The sequence below is a fragment of the Vigna umbellata genome, chromosome 1, assembly GCF_029865625.1.
Source record: "Vigna umbellata cultivar VRB3 chromosome 1, Vumbellata_1.0, whole genome shotgun sequence".
Lineage (NCBI taxonomy): Eukaryota > Viridiplantae > Streptophyta > Magnoliopsida > Fabales > Fabaceae > Vigna > Vigna umbellata.
In genome coordinates this window covers 47,815,244-47,835,925 of record NC_142165.1, presented here as the reverse complement: position 1 = coordinate 47,835,925, position 20,682 = coordinate 47,815,244, and the positions used below count along the sequence as shown (strand labels likewise).

The 20,682-nt window shown below is 34.0% G+C and overlaps 3 protein-coding genes, 1 long non-coding RNA gene and 1 pseudogene across 8 annotated transcripts; 2 read left to right on the top strand and 3 right to left on the bottom strand.

Moving 5' to 3' along the window:
* Nucleotides 1-10: 10 nt before the first annotated feature.
* Nucleotides 11-1,888, bottom strand: LOC124831477 (uncharacterized). The gene has a single exon (XM_047305473.2). It carries the CDS (start codon nt 1,363-1,365, stop codon nt 349-351), a length of 1,017 nt encoding a protein of 338 aa, XP_047161429.2. The 5' UTR covers nt 1,366-1,888; the 3' UTR covers nt 11-348.
* A 1,156-nt stretch (nt 1,889-3,044) lies between these two features.
* Nucleotides 3,045-9,795, bottom strand: LOC124831455 (Pentatricopeptide repeat (PPR-like) superfamily protein). Of its 3 annotated transcripts, XM_088103487.1 has the most exons (4): nt 7,053-9,795; nt 3,972-4,028; nt 3,763-3,819; nt 3,045-3,455 (listed from the first exon to the last, which is right to left on the bottom strand). In XM_088103487.1, exon 1 carries the CDS (start codon nt 9,458-9,460, stop codon nt 7,904-7,906), a length of 1,557 nt encoding a protein of 518 aa, XP_087959613.1. In that variant the 5' UTR covers nt 9,461-9,795; the 3' UTR covers nt 3,045-3,455; nt 3,763-3,819; nt 3,972-4,028; nt 7,053-7,903. The 3 variants fall into 3 exon arrangements, with proteins under 3 accessions (XP_087959613.1, XP_087959614.1, XP_087959615.1); XM_088103488.1 differs by lacking the exon at nt 3,763-3,819; XM_088103489.1 differs by lacking the exons at nt 3,045-3,455; nt 3,763-3,819; nt 3,972-4,028 and having other exon boundaries at nt 6,783-7,645; nt 7,768-9,795.
* Nucleotides 4,051-6,607, top strand: LOC148205569 (uncharacterized). The gene is made up of 3 exons (XR_015783292.1): nt 4,051-4,463; nt 4,568-4,665; nt 6,389-6,607. It is a non-coding gene; the product is annotated as an uncharacterized LOC148205569 (long non-coding RNA).
* Nucleotides 9,796-14,048: 4,253 nt separating the features above from the next.
* On the top strand, nt 14,049-16,174 carry LOC124831457 (protein-tyrosine-phosphatase MKP1 pseudogene; annotated as a pseudogene).
* A 1,684-nt stretch (nt 16,175-17,858) lies between these two features.
* LOC124831459 (uncharacterized) lies at nt 17,859-20,019 on the bottom strand. 3 transcript variants are annotated; one of them, XM_088103492.1, is made up of 8 exons: nt 19,904-20,019; nt 19,705-19,747; nt 19,529-19,631; nt 19,347-19,467; nt 19,078-19,199; nt 18,783-18,904; nt 18,523-18,692; nt 17,859-18,127 (listed from the first exon to the last, which is right to left on the bottom strand). In XM_088103492.1, exons 3-8 carry the CDS (start codon nt 19,588-19,590, stop codon nt 18,113-18,115), a joined length of 612 nt encoding a protein of 203 aa, XP_087959618.1. In that variant the 5' UTR covers nt 19,591-19,631; nt 19,705-19,747; nt 19,904-20,019; the 3' UTR covers nt 17,859-18,112. The 3 variants fall into 3 exon arrangements, with proteins under 3 accessions (XP_087959618.1, XP_087959616.1, XP_087959617.1); XM_088103490.1 differs by lacking the exon at nt 19,904-20,019 and having other exon boundaries at nt 19,705-19,861; XM_088103491.1 differs by lacking the exons at nt 17,859-18,127; nt 19,904-20,019 and having other exon boundaries at nt 18,508-18,692; nt 19,705-19,861.
* Between the last annotated feature and the right edge of the window lie 663 nt (nt 20,020-20,682).

Below are 20,682 nucleotides of genomic sequence, written 5' to 3'. Positions count from 1 at the left end.
GCACTTCAATCAGCTCGAAAAAAATTTAAAGAGCAAACTGTAAACAATTTTTGCTTTGGCTGGTTTAGTAGGAAGCTATATATGTTGCTTCGTTTTCATTGTTGGATCTATATAATACTACTTTTCATAGTATGAACTAATGTTAAGAATGCTGTTATTAGTTTATAACAATCTCTAATAGTTTTCCAGAAGAAACAAAATTACATGTAGCGGGGAGGGGAAAAAGGCTAAGCTTTGAACATGTTATTTTTGGAGGAGGAATGGGCAAATTAAGAAGACCAAAACCCCCGAATTCTGAAGAACATTGACATGTAAGTATATCGTCAAATTTGGTGCTAAACGATTGTTTCAGCGCTTCGTTCTGCATTTCTTTTTGAGCATAATGCCATCAGGAGGACGTGTTAGCATGACGCTGCAACGGCCATAGAGATTATACGAATACCTCAAAATGGTTCCCAGTTTGGATCTTGCACGAAATATTCCCCTCACTTCGAGAATCACGCCATTGCCCTCCATCTGTTTGACAAGGCGCTGGCTTTCTCTCAATGGCAGCTGAACCTGACTAGACACCATGTGGATCGTTGCAAACCTTGATTGAAGCCTTGCAGCAGAGAAAGGTTCAACATACTGTGTGGCAATGAGGGTGCTTCCATAGTAGAGATAAATGATGACAGAGCTGAAGTCTACATGCACCTTCTTGTTTGGGTTTGTGAAGTTAGCCAGCATGGTTAGATCAGCATTCAGCAGATATCCAAGGTCAAGGTATGCAGCATTCAAGGTCACACTAGACACATCAAAATGAGGACTTTGTGGCCGAAAAACAAAGTACACTATAAGCACTATCAACCCTCCTATGATTATGATGAGCCAAAATATCACACACAAGCACGCACCTAACCATGTCAAAGGTTGAGACTTTTGCTCCTGCGGCAACTTTATACCAGTGTGGCGGAGATCACTGAGGGGCTTACGGCGTGGCAGCGGAGGATTGTCGGAGGGTGGCAGCGGTGGAGGGGCTTCGGCAGAGGGAGGTGGCTCTTGGAAATTTACCTTTGAGGACTTCACTGGTCGCAAACCTTGATTTGTTGGATACTTACTAGGACTTCTTTTTGAGCGTGGTCCTTGCGAAATAGGTGGGTGATGTTGTGGTTGAAGATGGTCTTCGTGTTGAGGTGGTGGTCGTAATGGAACACGTTCTTCGTTCGGAGGTATAGGTGCAGCAGCTATTACCTGAGGGGGTGGTTGGGCACGACGTTTTTGGCGTGGGCCATGTGAAATATGTGGTTTATCTTTATCATCATCATCTATGACGAATTCAGGCTGTGGTGGTCGAGAAAAATGAGGGTTTTTTTCTGGACGAGACATGGGAAGTGTGAGGAAAATGAAGAGAAACGAAGGGTGGTATACGGAGAGAATGATCTTAAGGAGGAATCAAGGTAAATCAAAAATTAAAGTATATAAAGGGAATGGGAATGACTTGAAGTTAACTTCAAGGATGATTCATATAAAGGGAAAGAATCGAACATAAGCCACTTATGTGGGGCAAAATGTTTTGTATTCTTCGTTTAATAATGTAGAGAGAGTGATTATGAGGTTGTTTGTATTTATAATGCTGAGGGACCTAAAAAGAACATAGCAGAGAAGCTGAAGCAGCACTGGAGAAGAAGACCTTGTGTGAAGTTAAAGGTGGCATGGATTCTTGAACAGTGAAGATTTCAGAATTTATTATAAAATCTTATTGAAAACACACGTTCTGAGTTATAACTCCCAAGCACTGAGTTTCTTGTACCTCAATTAACATGCACATAGAGACAGCCTGCGGATGATACCTTTCCCCTAGTTTGGTCCAAAATAGGTGGACCCCAAAAGCACACACTGCTATTATAAAGTAAAGAACAGCTTATTCAAGATACGAACTCGCTGTGAGTCAACATTCGGAAATCATTTTTCAGCAATAAATGAATAAGCTTTTATGTTCAAATATAACAACAGTCTTCACATGCCTCATCAAAAGTTATATGCTCAGAATAAGTGGACTACACCATATAACAACTCGGTTACACAAGATTCCTAAAATCGAACATTTTACTTTATATATATTAATTGAGTTTTATTTTAATTGAAATTAAAAAAAATGAGGAATGCAGCTAAAATACCTTTAATGTTTATTTGGATTTAAATTGTTTCAATTGAAACTCTCTTCACACACAAAAAAATTGAACAAGTGTTGCAACTTTAAAACAAATATTTGTAAAAGATATTTTTTTAATTGTATTAATTTTTAATTAGGTTTATGCTTAAATAAATAGGTTTGATTGTATAAATTTATATGCAGTGTTTCACAAGATGAACAGGTTTGCTTGCGTCGATAATAAATAAAAATGGGACAAATTGGGGAAATATGTCCTTTTAAATGAAAGAATGTCAATTTTTATAATAAAATTATCTAGCTCGACATTAAATGAACCTACCCATACCCCGAGTCACACCTAGTCAAATTAGAGTCATGTACATCCAAGCTGCCAACAAATTTCATTGAAGAAAAAACTTATGTGATCCAACTTGGAAAATCAAGTACCCATGTTTTAGATGATCTAAACAAAAGAAATTCCAACAGAACGGAGACATGATTTTGATATTCTTTAGATGCCCAACATTAAAGCAATGGAAGGCAAAGCAAGTATAGGACCCAAATACACAGTAATCTAGAAAGTATAAAACTTCAACATGGATTAAATAGGAATTCAGCGAGAAGCCTGCGACAAAAGAAATGCAGGAAATCAAACACTGTTTCATCTGTAAATTTGTCACAAAACTTTGACTACAGACCTCGCAATTGATTATTCCCGGTCTGATGATGTTCAATACTGCAGGAAATAATGTATTTCTTTTCCTTCTATCATATATTCACACAATTTTAAGCCCACTTTCATTTTATGGCCTGGGATTATATTAGAAACGGAGCTGGTTAGGAATTTCTACAATTTGTGTAATAATATGTTTGAATGAAGGGCTTGGGATACCACATTGGAGAAATATTTGTCATTGAAATGAAAATCTTTGATTAATACACAGTCAAGAAAGTGAGTGAATGAATGGAGTTGTCAACCCAATCTCAACACTGCACTTTTCCAAACGAACTCTAAAATGTAGCAGTTTTGAAACTAGTTTTCTTAATACAATAAATTTACTGGCATTTGAACCAACATGGCATTTTCTTAATCATTTCCGATTTTTCTTTCCTACTCCAGAAGTTGGTTGGATGGTGATCCTAGATGATTCACTACCATCGGGAAATCATCAAACTTATGTCCTTCACCTGAACTTACTCTTAGCCCCTTTTACTTGTGTTTCTTCAATTGTGTATCAAACCAATCTGCAAACTGCTTTTTGTGCTGGTTGCAGTTGTCATTCAGCTAATCTGTTCCAAGGTTCAACGTCGTCTAGGGTAGAATCTATCAACAAGGAAATACCAGCATGCAATGAACTAGGGAACATTGATATCATATACTTATTTTGTTTCATAGACAAAAACCAGATATCAACCCTTCCCCCACCTTCCCAAATCAAACAAATAATCAAAGTTGCAGTCAAAACATGTTCTAATTCCTTAGGTTCAATACAACTACAGAGAATACACAGCACCATGATATTATCTACCTAAATGTAACAACTGCCAACTGCAGAAAGCGTTATTTTAATTTAAGAGTCTCTCGCATAAATGAACTATAAAGCAGTCCACTGACAAATGTGAAAATTTACCAAATAACTTTAGATATTGCAGTTTCCAGTCAGTCTCCATTGATTCTCAACAGCGTTCTGAAACACAATGCAACCTTTTAAATGATTCATACATCCATTTTTTCCTTACGATATTTTGTTTGTTTTGTTCCATTGGTCGACAAAATCATACTGAATATAATAGCTCTCTAATAAATGAATGTGCTGAATTAAAAAAAGTAGAAACATACTTTGAATAATTGTAATGATCACGGTAACATTTCTTTAGAGAAGGCTGAAGTTCCATGCTGCAGACACAGGCACAAGTGTCACGCCCCATTAATTACGCTGATGAGTCACCACTGTGCTTCCATTAATGCACTGTGACACGCACACCCTTCCATTAAAACGCACTCACACTCACACTGCATGCATGCTGACAAGTGTCACTTTGGAACGTTTCCAAGAGTTAGTGGAATCCAAGTGGCAGCACGCGGATGGACGTTCGTCCTACGTGGGAGGAGAAATTAATTTCTCTGGAAAACTCTTCCCATTCCTCTGCACACTTCATCTTCTTCCTCCAATTCTCTGATCTCAAACTCTCTACCTTCTCTCTAGAACCCCTGCATCTTCTCTCTTCTGCAACTCACCCTTCTTTGCTCCGTTCACGTTTCAGCACCGTGAGAAGCGTCCCTGCACCGTGAGCTTTCTATCAAACCGATTGGGTTTGGATTCTGAAACGGGTAAGTTTCACGTCCTCAACCACCCTTCATTTTCAACATGCAAGCTTCCTTTTGAATCTGCACGAGTCTTCTCTGAACCGTTATTTGGGTTTTTGTAATTTTAGTTTAAGGAAATCTTGGGTTGAAACGTAAAGGGTAGAAAAGAGGGTACTGGAGTCTTGTTTTCTTTCTCTGAAGAACGATCGCACGTTGCTTAATCCGGGTAAGGGAAGCTTATTAGATTTAATTCATGTGATCTCTGTACTGCATGTGCGTGTGTGAAGTTTGAAAATATGATTATGATTCTGAGATGATATATGAAAAGTGATGCATGTATGTACTGAGAATTTTATGCTTGTATATATGAATGATCTGTAAAGTTGAATGTTGTATGATCTTGGTATTGAATGATTGGATATGATGTTTAATTCAAAGCTTGAGAAGTATAAGATATGATATGATATGATTAAATGAATGTAAGTATACTGGAAAATATGGTTACTGTATGTGGAATGTAAATATGAAAAGCCTATGAAAATGAACGTTCGTTATCGATACGGTCATTGACCGTTCGGTATTAGCAGTAAATTCTTGACGTAGTCGGACCCTTTCATTTGGAAAGGACTCCCTTTGAGGACGAACGCCCTCTTATATAGCATTACGTGTGAGCATTTGGCCAGACGTACCCTTCATGAGTGTTGCGTGAGATTGAGAAGCTTGATAACATCCCTCTTGAACACTTAGTCAAATTGTAATACATAAATTTCAAGTATCTTACCTTATATAAAGCCCAAACTTCTTAAATTTTGAATCAGTGAAAAGTCTTGACCTAAAAGCGTACGTTCCTAAGTGGCGCTCGGTCTTAGACCGAACGCTCGTCCTAAAAATGTACATGATAATTAACGCTCGGTCTGATACCGAACGTTCGTCCAAAGCGTATGTGATAAAGAACGCTCGGTCATATATCGAACGTTCGTTCCTTCTTTAAATTATCGGCGAACGGTAATAGCGTTCGTCCAGAATTGAAATAGCGTTCGTCCATAAATCTAAACAGCGTTGTCCAATAGTTCTATTGACGCTCGTCCAAGTCCTCAGTGACGTTCGTCCAAAATTTACTAAAAGCTTATTTTCGCGCTCGGTCATTGACTGTTGTTTTGTCTCCTGAATTAAATCTTGTCCAGTTTATTTATCCAAACAACTTGGGACTTTACCTATCCATTGGATTCGTTCAAGTGTTACTGAACTTAGATTTTTCTAAGTATTATTTGGAGCGTACTAGAATCAGTTCATTTAATTGATTCGAAGGAGTCTTTCTTGGTCTATCTCTTCACGTTCGTCCTCGTTATGAAGGGGAATGAACGTTCGTGTTTTTAAGAAAGTGGAACATAGAATGAAAATGTATTTAAGAGGATGAGTTAAGATGTGCGAACACTATGAGAATTGATATTGTGATTGTGGAATTTGAACGAGCGTTCCAGGGAGGAACGACTCTTGGTTGAAAGATTGAGAATTGTAAAGTATGAATGTGGCAAGCTTAGCTGGCGGGTCATCCTGATATTCCGTGAGTGCTCGTTCTCACGTAGAGAGGAGCATGTCATGCGTGGGAATGGCAGGAGGTCTTAGTCCATAACTGTAACTTGGACAGAACGGACTAACCTCAGGTGGCAGCTGACGAGTATTCCAGCTCTTCCACCTGGGTGCACGGACGTCGTAGCTACACAGAATTCATACATGTCCGGACGGTCGGTCTAGTATCAGGATTTTGGTTGAATTAATGTATGATTTGAATGATTGTGTCGTGAATAAATTTATATGTTGATATGTATAAACTGTATGTTTGACTTGAATTAAATTCAATAAGCTTACCCTTGCATTTCCTTTGTGTTGTCTTGTCTATGTATATCCGTCTTGTCAAATGCAATGATCATCCGTGTGGATGTGAGCAGAGGGAGATGCGTCCCTGGAGCAAACTCTTGAAGAGGAACTCATTGCTGAAGAAAATTTAGTAGAAGTTGAGGTGAAGGCCGAACAGTGAGGCGTTCGGTTATTTAGTTAGTGTAATTAGAGTAGCGAGCGGCTGTGAGCGAGCACTCTTTTTATTGATTGTAAATAGTTGGACGTTCGGTAATGTTTTTGTAAACCGTTCGTCCTTGTTCTTTTGTGAACGCTCGTTAATAATATATGAAAGGCCGTTCGGCCGTTATTTAAATCTGTTTCCTTTACTTTTAAAACTGTTTGAGTTATTGATACGTGTAATTATTCTGAGTATATGGTTGATGACTGTATAATTTTGGGATGTTACAACAAGCATCATAATAATTTACCAGAAAATAATGCTAATAAAGGTCAAACTTGTAAAATTTTATATAAATGTGTGATCCTAGAATTACGTATCATTGTATGCTAATCCAAAATTAGAAGCCATATATAATTTGTGCCAATCTCAGTTTCCCAAAGTCTAACAAATTTGAATCTTGAAGCCTAACAAGCTACCTAGTGAATCTTTTTTCCACACCCACAATTCTCCACTAAGTTACATATGTCCCGACATATACTCAAATAATAAGAAGCTGAGGGTCTGTCAACAAAAGTTCCAGAATGGTATGAAACCTGAGTTCATTGTTCAACAATTCACTAGGATAGGCAACAAGGACCTAGGCCCACGTCACAACAAGATGAAATCACCAATAAATGCAAATCTTCATTGTTCAAATTATCCTCTGCAACCACAAACTTCATCTTGATGAAACAGGACCCTAATAGTTAGAATCATAAAATGACATAAGGCATTCATCATTGATGTTTCTGCCAATCAGTCTGAATTGAGCAGTCACTGGTGAAGGATTTACGAAAATATCAGATAACATACGAATAACTCAAACCTGCCTCTTCAACATGAGCACAGAAGAAAAAATTGGGATTTGAATAGGCAGCTAGACTGATTCCAACCAAGTCATCAATTACTAATATCAGTTGTGCTGAGTGAGAAACAAAGCCACAGTCCTTTATGTATAAAAATGGCCCAAAAATAACTGAATGCTCCCTTTTGAATTGACAAATGCAATCCGCCAACTCAACAGTTTGTTGACAATATCAAACAAAACTTGGATACTGCTCCAGAAAAAGGTTTAAGAAGCCACTACTTCCATTGGTAGCAAGAAACCATTGCAGCACTGCCCTCAGTCTGGATCCTTTACAAGAAGCTGGTCTGTGAGTTAGTAGTGTTACACCACATAGTATATGGGAGGATAGACATACAAAAAGGTATGGGGTTGCACCACGGGCATCATAAAAGTAGGACAAACCAATTTCCAGATGTAATTACCTGCAGAAAATGTTTGAAGTCGACTTTGCTAAGCTTTGGTGCATTGTATCCAGAGAAAATGTTTTATGTCATGTTTCCCTTTTGAAAGAAAAATGTGATGAATTTGAGAGGATAACAACGTAAACTAGGGCCATGTTCATGCACCTTCACTTGATTGAATGGCATTTACTAGAGTCTCAGAAAGATGCCTGTCAAGTGTTAAGCCTTTCTCCATCATCTGATCCCAAACCCTACAGGCCAGTGAAAGTTTTTTCCCATTTATAAGCCCTCCAACTATCAACTTGAAAGTTACCTCATCAGGGTACAAACCATTCCTCTGCATTTCATCATATAGACGCATGGCTTCCATAACTCTAGAAGCCTTACAGAATCCATTTACAAGTGCATTGTAAGAGATTACATCCGGATTTACCCCATTCTCCACCATGTCACGGAAAACACTATGAGCCGTATCAACCTTTCCAGTCTTGCACATATGATCAACTACTGCAGTATAGAATATACGATCAGGAAGAATGCTCACCCTTGTCATTTCATCAAGCAGTTTCTTAACCACTTGGATACTTCCTTCTCTTAGAAAGGCATCAATAAGTATATTAAACGTCACCATATCTGGCCTAATCCCCTTCCCACACATCTCCTCAAACAACTCATAACCTCTCCTAGTACGGCGCAACTTACAGAATGCTGTGATAAGAGTATTATACGAAACAACATCACACAGTCCTTTGGTCTGCATCCTCTCAACCAGCATCATATAAGCCTTGTCCACCATATTAGCCTTGCAAAAACATTTCAACAGCTCATTATAGCTATACAAATCCGGCTCCGCCCCGCTCCGCTCCATTGTCTCCACCATCCGCAGGGCATCATCCACCATCCCCTCGTCACAACAGTAATTCAACAGTATATTATAAGTAACCAAATCCGGCACACACCCATTGCGGCTCATAAACGCTTTAATCTTCATCGCCTTATCAACCCTTCCCATTCTACAAAACCCATCAATCAAAGCATTGTAAACCAAGATATTAACCTTCACCCCACCCTTGATCACATCGACAACAAGCTCATAGGCCAAATCAACGCGACCCCCACCGCACAAACCAACAACAATAGCAACACAGGCTTTAAAATCAGGGCTCAAACCTTTGCCAGTCAAACCACGCCAAACCCTAGCAGCCTCGTCGAAGCGTTGAGCTTTGCACAACGCGTCAACGATAATAGTATAAGAAACAACGTCGGGCTCTCTCCCCTTGGAGGGCACGGAGTGGAAGAGTTCGAGGGCGGTTTCTAAGCGATTGTGGCGGCACAAGAAGCTGAGGTAAGTGTTGAAGGCCCAAATGTCGGGGACGAAGCCGAGAGCATGCAAGTCGAGGAGGAGGTCCTGGATGACGGGGAGGTTGTTGGGGGAGGAGCAGAGGGCTGAGATGAAGCGGGAGTAGGTGAAGGGGAGGAGGGAGAAGCCGCGAGGGATGACGTGGTGGCGGTAGTAGTGGTGGGCGTGGTGGAGGCGGGAGTGACGAATGAGGACGCCGATGAAGCGGTTGTAGTCGACGCTGAAGACGCGGCAATTGGATTGGGTCATTTGGTCGAACAGGTGGATCGCGTGGTTGATGAGACCGGCTTTTACAAACTTGGATATGTGAGAGCGGTAGGCGAGGCGGTGTGCGCCAATGCTGCTCTGATACATATCAGATTAAGGTTTTCCAAAGGCATAACCAAACCCCGTTTCATTCACCTTCTCTCTCTATAGCTATGAACGCAACAACTACAGTCATGAAGAGGCACGCCAAGTGTTTGTGCGTGTGTTTCTTACACTTGGTGACAGTGGTTGTTGTTTTTTTCCCTTTGCTTCTTCTCTTCTCACTCCATCTGCAACAAAAAAGGAAGTGGAGGGAAGAAAATGGTTTATTTTTGTTTCCTTCTTTTGTATGACGCTGTTACTGTGAACCATTCAAAGCCTGATTGAGCTGGGACTTACAGGTTTTGGCGCTTCTAGGTACTAGGATTAATGTACTGCACAACAACATTGGTTTTACACCTCCAAACTTTTGGACCTATACTTCTAAAATTTCAATATTATCTTTTTCATTAGTAATTACCAATTTTGAAAAATTGATTAAAGAATTTAAGTTTTCCAAAATGGATTAAATTTTTTTAATCCCTTTTTAAAAATCGGTTAAAATTATTTTTGATCGATTTACGAAAATTGATTACAAAAATTCTTAGAAAAGCTTCTTTCAAAATGTTGGTTAAAGTTTTCTTTACTTTTTAAATTTTTTTAGTTTTCTTTTCTGTTATTTATTTATTAATAATAATAAAATATATTAAAAAATTAAAATTAAAATTTAATATTTTAAACTAAAAAACAAAATTAAAAGATTTATTTTTTTAATTTAATAATAAAAAATTATCATTATTATTATTATAAAAAAAAATACAATAAAATGATTTTTTCTCTGTAAAAAGATACCTTATTAATTTATAAAATAATATTTATTAAACAAAAATAAGTAAAACATATTAAGAAATTAAAAACAAAAATAAACCTTAAAAATTATGTTAATCTTGGAAATAAATTGAGTATAATAACCGTATTTTCAAATACGGTTAACATATTTTATTTCAAAAATTTTTATCTATTTTTTTTATTAATTTAAAATATATAATTTTTTAATTGTGTTTTTAATTTTTAATTTTATTTTTTAATATGTTTTAATTTTTTAATCATTATTTTTATTATTAATAATAAATAAAAACTAAACTAAAAGATTTTAAAAAAATATTAATCGAAAGTTGGTTAGAAAATTTTTCAAAATTTTTTAACTGATTTTAAAAATTGATTAAGAAATTTTTTTAACTGATTTTCAAAAATCAATTAAAACTTCGTCAAACTTTTGAAAATCAATTAAAATTTTAATGATTTTTGAAATATATAAATTTTTAATCAATTTTTGAAAGCTGATTAATTTTTAATGAAAAAAATAGTAAAAAGAGAATTTTCGAGGTGTGGGAAGAAAAAAAGTAGTAAAGGGTAAGAAACTCTACATTGAATCACATATACTTGCACATAAGGAATTGATTTAAAAAAGAAATTAACAATTTCTTTTAATTGTGACCATAATTTTATATTTGCGCTGAAGAAACAAATAAATGGTACTTTAACACACTATTTTATATTTATTTGATATTTTTTTAAATATAAAAATTTATCTTTTTTATGATTAGTTTACTTTTATAATATTTATCAAATAAATATAAACAGGTGTCATTTGCCATTATTTTTTGAAAAAAATGTTTGAAATCATCTATAAACATATATTATGGTGCATAAATGATTTTAGTCTATTGTTGTTTTCTATCTTCCTTCAAAAGGTAGTTCTCCACGAAAAATTTATTTTGCTTTTTTATATGTTATCTTTTTTTTCACCCCCAAAAATTTTTAATTAAATGAATTTTTATTTTTATATGTCATCGATATTGTTTTTTTTTATATTTTGACAGTAACTTTCTAATAGTTTTCTATTTTACATACTTATATCTGTTTTTTTTTTTTAAATATACTTATATTGTTTATATCTTAAAGCCTTAATTACGTTTCAAATATTTCATTATTTTTGTTACATAATTTTGTAAAGGATGGTAAAATTTCCCGGTCAACATTTTCTAAAATAAAAGTAAAAAATAGCTTAAAATATATTTGTATTGTATTATTTAAAAAATCAAGTATTTTACAACATTCTAATTATTAATCATACAAGAGTGACATTATAAGGTAATAATATTTTTAATTGATCTAGAGATATTGATTACCTAATTAAAAAGTTTAAAGATATTTACATAATTAAATACACTTATATATATATATATATATATATATATATATATATATATAATAATAATAATAAAAGAGATTATATAAAAGATAATAATTGATAAACTCACAATTAGAATTTATTTAATTATTAATGATCAGAAGCACATTAGCATAGTTTTTGTTAAAGAGAATATTAGAAAAAGGTCGACGAGGCTTAGGGTTTACTCTCAAGTAGCTAGACACATACATTTTCCTTCAAAAACACAAGACGTTATCAAAGATCTTCAATTCTTTCTGTCTATGGCAAAACGTTCAAATAATCTCATATTATTATTGATAACCAGTCAAACTAAAACTGTTAACAAACTTTCGATTAAATCAATTTTTAAAATCTTAAATTAAAAATAATCCAACCAAAATTGAGATGTTATTTTTAATGTTTTTAATAAAATAAACACATGTAATGTATTCAAAAACTTTTTTAAACTAAAAATTTATAATGTGTTATAAAATATTTTTTAGATTGACTTTATCCGGTAGCTTCTAGTTTATGCTGACAGAAAATTCATATTTTTAAAAAGTTATAAAAAATATTTATTGTAAAACAATTCTAAAAATATACTTTTAAAAAAGATAATATGATCTATTGTTGAGAAGTAATAGAAAACTTATTAACCATTAAAAACTACATGGATTTAATATGATCTATATTTATATTTTTGAATAAATTAATTGAATAAATTTATTTATAATCCAGCACTATCTATAAATAATGGATAGATAAATTATTTTATCCAACTATAGTGGTTAAAAAATGGCTCATTGAGAAACATTTGTAAATATGTTTTACTTAAATCCTAAATTCTAAATATATAACCATGATTAATTACCTATTGCAAATATTTTTTTTTAAATAAGTTATTGCAACTATATTTTTTAAAAATACCTATAATATTTCAAAATAATAATTTAATTTAGATTTAATTTTTTTATGAAAAAAATCAGCTATATATTCGAGACAAAAACTAAAAATTATAAATATTTTTTAGAATAAATAATTTGAACAAATTTGTAAATTCGTAATCTATGATTATTTTCATATAACTTGTTTTCTATATATAATTTTTCTGATATAAAATATACTTTTTCTCCTATCTAAATGAAATTAATTATATTAAAAATATTTCAAGTAAACTTAATTTAAAAAATATTAAAATTATAATCACATATATTTAAATCTCCTCAGTTACTATTGCTTCCACTCCTCAATTAAATTTATTCTTAGAAATTTAAATATTGAATGCATTTCTTTATATTTTTGTCGTTCTTGCAGCACATTTTACTATTTAATTATCATTATTTCATAAATTCTACAATGTAATTTTTGTTTCGCCCATTCTTCTATTAAGTTGGATACATTCCTTTGATTTATCAAATTATGGTGACGTTACAGTGCAAAAGGTTTAAACTAACAAAATTGTATTACTTATCCACATTTTTGTATGAAACGATTGAAGTTTTACTTTATTTATTTTCTTCATGATTATTTTTCATCGAACGTTATTAACTTATTAGGAAATTAAACGGACCAGTTAAATATATTGGAAATGAAATATTTTATGAAATATATATATATAAAAAAAACAGTTCCTTTACTATCATGTTTTTCTTTGTTATGTAACAAAAAATATATTAAATCATGGTAAAGTTAAAGTTGATTACTTTCAAGGAGTTCGCATAAGAAACTCGAAGACCAAATTTAATTATAATTTTCTTTTCTTATTAATATAACATTCTACTAAAGTAGTATCTGATTTAACGTCACAATTTATGCGCGTACTTCAGTCGAAGTATGCATCTCTATAGTTTGACAAAACGAATATGATATCTTTTAATGTGAGGATATACTATTAATGTTGATAGCACAAAAAGAATTCTACATATTATAAACAAAACCATTCAAATTCATATTCTAGAACAAACAACCAGTATTCGGTCGGTCAAACTTTTTTTTTCGTTTGTAACATCTGCTGATAAAGACAATTAATATAGTTTGACTACGAGATTTAAAAAAACCTAAAATATTTAAACTGTTTCAGAAACACAATAATGACAGCTATATACATAAATAAACAATTGAACAAAATTAAATTCCGTAAGACTTACTTCACAGGCTTTTAGTTCTCATTAAAATTGAATCTCTATAGTTATATTAAAATTGGTAACATAGTTAATAGGTGAGAAGAGAAGTCAATAAAAAATGTTTGACAATAAATGCAGATTGTAAAGAGGTAAATTATTATTATTATTATAATATTTGAGAAAAAGTGTCCCAAATTGAGGTGGCACTTTTTGGTCAAACTGAAAGACCATGACCATCAAGTCCCACCTTTCTTTCCATTTCTGCAAAATCTAAATTCTTCTTTACTTCTTTCTGCATCATCTTTTCTCCTCTGCAAGATCCATAAGAAAAAGGAATCAAGTCAGAGAGTGAGACACAATCAATCAGTTCAGGTGAGAAAAATTCCAACTTATACCAAACACAACATTTCCCATTTACCATTTACTCTTTCAAAGCTTAAAGCTTTTTGCTTTTTGCTTTCGACCCATTATTACTTGGGTTGGTGATTTGAAACCCTGTTAAAAAAAATCGAGTCTTGTCGATTACCCATGTTGGGAGAAGAGAGTAACAACGCCGACACCGGTGTTCACTGGAGAGCACATTCCAGATCAGTTTCTTGGACGGACCAGACTCCGGTGGTCCGGAAACCGCCGCGATCCCTTCAGCCTCTTTGCATCAGGAAAGACAGCGTGAAGGAGTGGCCGAGCGCCGGCAGCGACGATCTCGAGGTTTGGCTTCCGCCACCGACCCCAAGAGGGTCCACCAAAGGATCATCAAATTTGGGTTCGGGTTCGGGTCAAGTTTTTCAGCTTAGGAGAGACAAGTTGGCTTTCTACGACAAGGAATGTTCGAAAATCGCGGAGCACGTGTACTTAGGAAGTGACACGGTGGCAAAGAACGAGGAGGTTTTGCGGCGGCACGGGATAACGCACGTGCTGAATTGCGTGGGGTTCGTTTGCCCCGAGTATTTCAAAAGCGACTTCGTCTACAAAACGCTATGGCTGCGGGACAGTCCCTCGGAGGACATCACAAGCATTCTCTACGACGTTTTCGATTACTTCGAGGATGTCCGACAACAGGGTGGGCGCGTGCTCGTACACTGCTGCCAGGGCGTGTCACGCTCCACCTCGTTGGTCATCGCGTATCTCATGTGGAGGGAGAATCAGAGCTTCGAGGACGCGTTTCACATCGTTAAGAACGCGCGTGGCATCATCAATCCGAACATGGGTTTCGCTTGTCAGCTATTGCAGTGTCAGAAGCGCGTGCACGCTACGCCCCCGAGTCCTAGTTCTGTGCTCAGAATGTATAGGATGGCTCCTCATTCTCCCTACGACCCTCTTCACCTTGTTCCTAAGATGGTCAACAACCCTTGCGCCCACGCGCTTGATTCGCGTGGGGCGTTTATTGTGCATGTTTCTTGTACTTTGTATGTGTGGGTTGGGAAGGAGTGTGGCACGGTGATGTGTTGCAAGGCGCGTCATGCAGCTGCTCAGGTTGTTCGATACGAGAGGGCGACTGGGGAGATCGTTACCGTGGTTGAGGATGAAGAGCCTGAGGAGTTTTGGGTTGCTCTTTCTCACAGGCATGAAGAGGTGAAGAACGTTGAAACAATGGAGGTTGATGTAGGGATTCATCCCCGGAGAGTTGAGGAGTATGATTTGGACTTTGGAATTTTTCACAAGGCACTTTCTGGTGGGGTTGTTCCACCCTTTTCTTTGTCCAAGGCTGGATCAGAAAATTGCCTCCCTTCTAAGGAAAATGGGTGGGGGAGATTGACTTGGAAGCTTAGTGGAAGTACCATGAAAGGGTTCACATCCTCCAATATGAACATTGTAGAGGAAAATCACCACATGAATGTTGATCCTTTGCCTTCATCTTCTAAACCCTTTTACGATGAAGATGCGTCTGACTCAAAGATTTGCCCTTTACTTCAAAAAGAAGGTGTATCTTCATCTCCAGAGGCATTTTTGGCTAATCAGACCTTGGTAAGGGAAGAGTCTAGTTTAGCGTTCAAAGGGTCTAAACCCTCCTTTGCGGAGTGCAGAGGGACTAACCTGCCACCTCGTACGGTGCTACTCTCGACCGGCAACAGTAAGGTCCGAGTAAGATCTAAGTCAATCTCATTACCTGCCTTGGATGATACTTTGTTGAGTGATGTTAGTTGCGAGCAATTCGACCATGAAAACAGTGCAAAATAGTTAATTTCATATGATGATATCGTCAGTGCTGCTGCTGCTGCTGCTGTTGAGGATGATGACAAAGGTCGTTGTAATGTGGTACTGTGTCATGTAGGATAGCTAGGTTGTTATGGTTGAAGTATAAACCTTATATATGTGGAAAAGTTAACTTTATTACATTGCTTCTTGTTGTATAGATCAGCCATAGTTGGCTCACTTATGTTTGAATATTGGTGCATGCCTCCTGGATTAAACCTGATGTGAATCTCCAATGAAATGAAAGGCACATATTATATATATCATATAAATATGAGACAAATTTACTTTTATTAGAGTCACAATTTTCTTTAAATTTGTTTCCATATATTGATATTCATTTTTAAGATTCAATGTTAATATAGTGACTTATAATAAGGTCGAGTCGGTCATTTGATGTATTGTTAAGTTTTACCAAGTTGATAAATTGTTATTTACCCTATCAAATTAAATTATCATTATTTATCTAAAACAACTCATTGATATCAGTAGTTAATAAATTATATAGGATAATTTCAATCGAGTAATTTTATAAAGATTTCCAACAAAATTAATTCTTAGCAAATTAACTCTTACAAAAGTTTATTTAGTAAAACACAATGTAAATAATAAAAGATAATATATATATATATATATATATATATATATATATATATATATGTGTGTGTGTGTGTGAAAATTATAATAAATAAGAATGACATACAAAAATATAAAGACAAATTTTATACACGAAGCAATAAATTAATAAAATTTAAAACAATAATATTTAAACAGGTCAATTCTTTTAAAATATATCATTTAAATATTATTGTTAAATTAATTATTGTTGTAGATTTTAAAATAAATCAATGTAAAGTCTCAGTTGATTTGTTGACTTTTTTTTATCTTTTAACCATAATATAGTCTTAATTAAAAGTGTATACTTTTAAATTATTCACAATAAATTCAATCAATGTTTAATCATATTTATTCCTTTGTCACTTTACCAAATAAAAAGTTAACTAATTTTTACCAAAATTTGTTAGATTCAAGATTTGTGTTGAACAAGAAGAAATGTCTTATAAAGGTTTTATTTTCCTTGATGTTAAAATCAGGTTAAATTCAACTTATTTTATGTTAGAGACAAACTTGAAGTATAAAAATGCATTTGTCTTAATAGATATGGAAGATAAAACAATGAGATGTTGAAATGGCCAAAAGTAATGGTGATGTGTCATTAGAAAAAGATTGTGAATATGTGAGATTTATTCAACCATTTTTAAAGATGTTTTATAACTCTACCATACACATTTATGGTGGTTCTTATGTCACAGGTTATATATATGAAGTAGGTGTTTGGAATTAATAAAAAAACAAATATTGAAAAAATCTTAATAAAATTAATATCTTGTTTTATCATAGAATAAGTTGGATTTGACTATATATTTGAATCTAGCATGGTTAGTGAATTGAAATCATTATAGTTCTCAAAGTGGTCAACAAGAATCTCAACTTAGAAGATGATGGTTAAACTTAGAAGATGATGGTTCTTATATCACGAGTGATAGATATGTATATGAAATAGGTGTTTGGAATTAATAAAAAGACAAATATTGAAAAAATCTTAATAAAATTAATATCTTATTATTGATTGTATGTTTTATCATAGAGTAAGTTAGATTTGACTATATATTTGAATTTGAATCTAGCATGTTAGTGAATTGAAATCAAAATCATTATCATGATAAATATTTGAAAAAGTTTCAGAAAGTGTTCACCATTCTCATCTCTACCATAGTATTAGAACGTGTTATCTTTACGAACATAACATTATATTGATGGCAGAAAATCTACGTGTGACAAACGAAAATTTGGCTATTTTGTGATTAACAGGTATCTTGAATATCCACTCGTTGTTGAGTCTTGCTGAAAAATCTCGTAGAACATGCCTTTTTGGCATTAATTTGAGTTTTCAATTTTATATATAAATTGAAGATCAGAAACCATACAAACAAAAAGCTAGTTACAATAAATGTTTTGTATTATTGTACAACTAAAGCACAGAATATTAAAGTTAAATATAAAATATTTAACAAACTCCTGCAACTTGTTTTATACTCTAAATCCCTTAGCAATATCCTTTATAAGTTTTTTTTTTCTAAGCGGAGGAGAATGATGAACTCCTTATTTAATCTTGGCCTGAGAAATGCTTTAAGCAGTCTTTGCCTGCATGCATAAAAACCAAGTCACAACATGAGATCAAAATTAGTCACAAGGAAAATTATCCTTTGTAAAAGGAGGCTATGAAGATAACAATTAAGGAACTACTAAAAATATAATTTCCATTATAAATTAACTAATAATTCAAATGATATCATAATTGCTTACTAAGATAAGCATGTTAAAAAGTAGAAATAAAAAGAGCAAAAAATTACAATTTTTTAGAAACAAGATGCTTAAAATACAGTTTCTGCTTTTTTTATCTGCTACTATTTTTTTTTTTACAATTTTTGAAAGTGAAAAAAAAAAAGACTCAAAGTTAGCACTTTTTCACTGAAATTTTAGTTTGAAAACATCCACATAATACAATTATGTACTGAATGGAGCTAAGTGTTGCATACATGCAAAAGCTTCTCCGAGTAAACACTTCTCTTTGCAAGCATGAGTGTTAGGATGACAGGAACCATTGCAGCAGATAAATGCTTAAGGGTGTGACCACTGACAGTATGAAAAGTGAATGCATAAATCACCCTATCAGTAGTTTCTTGGAGCATAGCTAGAAGATAAAATCCTGCCAAAATTCAAATTGAAATTCAGGGTAATTGAAAAGGGTATTTGCATCACATCGAAACAACTTTTTCACAATACCAGAACTACAAACCTGAAGCCCAGAGCCAATATGGTGAATGTGTGTACATTGGAGGCAATAAAGTAGCCATGAGAGGTACAGCAATGCATGCTGCACTTTGTGCTAGAACATATAAACGGATGTCACCAAAGAACCTTTATTGCAAAACAATTGGTGAGAAAAATAGCAACTAAGAGAGAGCTTAAGTTCATTAAACTCAAAGCTCAATTGCTTCAGGGTAGTGAACTGTGCAGAAAAATCTATGAGTAAATGTCCAAAAATAATGCAAAGAACTAGTGCAAATAAAGGAATGAAGAAATAGCCTTGCCTCCAATACACATTGCTAATTATGCCAATCAAAATCAAAGGTACAATTGCATGTATTCCCTTCTTCGCATCAATCCTTTCAATGATGAGGATTGCCATTAGTGAAGCGAAAGCAACAGTCATCTCCAACAACCAAACAAGAATGAAAGAATCAAAATTGTGAAACTAGAATATGAACATAAGGAAAAGTAATTCGTCTTAATTAGCATTATAGGCTGTTTTCCTTAATTTTGAATTGAATGGAATTGCTGAGGAGAAACTCAAACTCACTGGTATTCTGTCCCAGAGAAGGGAAGCATCATCTGGGTGAAGATGATAGTATGAAGAGCCAAAAGCAACTGAAGTGACACCAGCATAAAAGCATTTCCAACCCCATAGTTCACCTTCCAAACTAATGCCACATACATTAATCACATAAGCTAATGGAATTGATGTTAAGAAAAGGAAAGTACCTTATGTTAAAATAGCTGCTCCTTCGATGGCAAAGCACAAGGCCAATGAGGCCAATCACCATGAATGGGAAATTTGATATGACGTTTAGAGCATTGGGAATACCTGAAGAACAATTCAAAAGATGAAACCTTTCTAGTCTCAAACTCAGGTTCCTAAGTGTTCGAGAAGAAATTACCAAAGAAATTGCGGTTGTCAGCAAAATGATGGTACCACTGAGGCTGAGGAATGGATGGGGATAGGAGGAAGAGTAAAAGGAAGGAAACGAATGTCAGTAGCAATGCCTGCACACTGTATTTTCTCATTTTCTTCAACTCATGGGAATTTCGTGAATTAGAGAGTGAGAGAAGGCAAGATAATGTAGGAGTAGGACGAACCTTGGAGATGACGGTGGGCGGTGTGCGGTAGGCGGTGGACGGTGGGCTGTTTGACGGTGCTCAGTGGCGCGATCCTTAAAACTTGAAGCACGTAGAACTCTTCCCAGGAAATCCTTTATTTTACTTTTGATGGATTTAAGAAAATAAACAGGTAAAATTGAGATTGTATGTTCTAACAGATTAAAAGAAAAGTTGTGAAAGTTAAATGAGTTGATGTATAAGATAGATAAAAGAAAGTATTTTAATAAATAAAATTATTATATTATAATTTTATTTTATGATTAAAGTTAATATAAAATAAAATATAGTTCATATTATCATTATAATGATAATAATTATTTTATTATTGATATTATAATAATTCTTTTATTAATATTATATAATTAGCTATAGTATTATTATCATTATAATTACTAAAGGTAAATAGGTTTTTGGTTTTTCAATTATTATGCTTTTAGTTTTAGTTATTTTTTAAATTTTGATTCATTTTCATTTTTTTCTTAAATAAATTTGTAATTTAATGTTTAGACACAAAGTGTTAAATTTGTTATGATGCGGTTAAGAGTGTGTCACTTTTGAATACATGTATATAAATTTTGGATGATTTTATGTTTTATTTTTTAATCGAAACTCAAATTAGGGTTATTTACTTTAATCAAATGAACGAAATCACCATTTAGGTTGTACAAACACAAAGGAAAAAAACATTAATTTGTGGAGTTGATATGTCTGTCGTCAAACACGTCTTTAACGAAATAATCATTGTTGAAAGAAACACG

Coding starts and splice junctions, on each gene's coding strand:
- LOC124831455 (XM_088103487.1), bottom strand. CDS start 9,460: ATGTATCAGAGCAGCATTGGCGCACACCGCCTCGCCTACCGCTCTCAC.
- LOC124831477 (XM_047305473.2), bottom strand. CDS start 1,365: ATGTCTCGTCCAGAAAAAAACCCTCATTTTTCTCGACCACCACAGCCT.
- LOC124831459 (XM_088103490.1), bottom strand. CDS start 19,831: ATGAGAAAATACAGTGTGCAGGCATTGCTACTGACATTCGTTTCCTTC. Junction 19,632..19,704: donor TGACAACCGCAATTTCTTTG/GTAATTTCTTCT, acceptor ATTGTTCTTCAG/GTATTCCCAATGCTCTAAAC. Junction 18,905..19,077: donor ATTAGCAATGTGTATTGGAG/GCAAGGCTATTT, acceptor TTTGCAATAAAG/GTTCTTTGGTGACATCCGTT.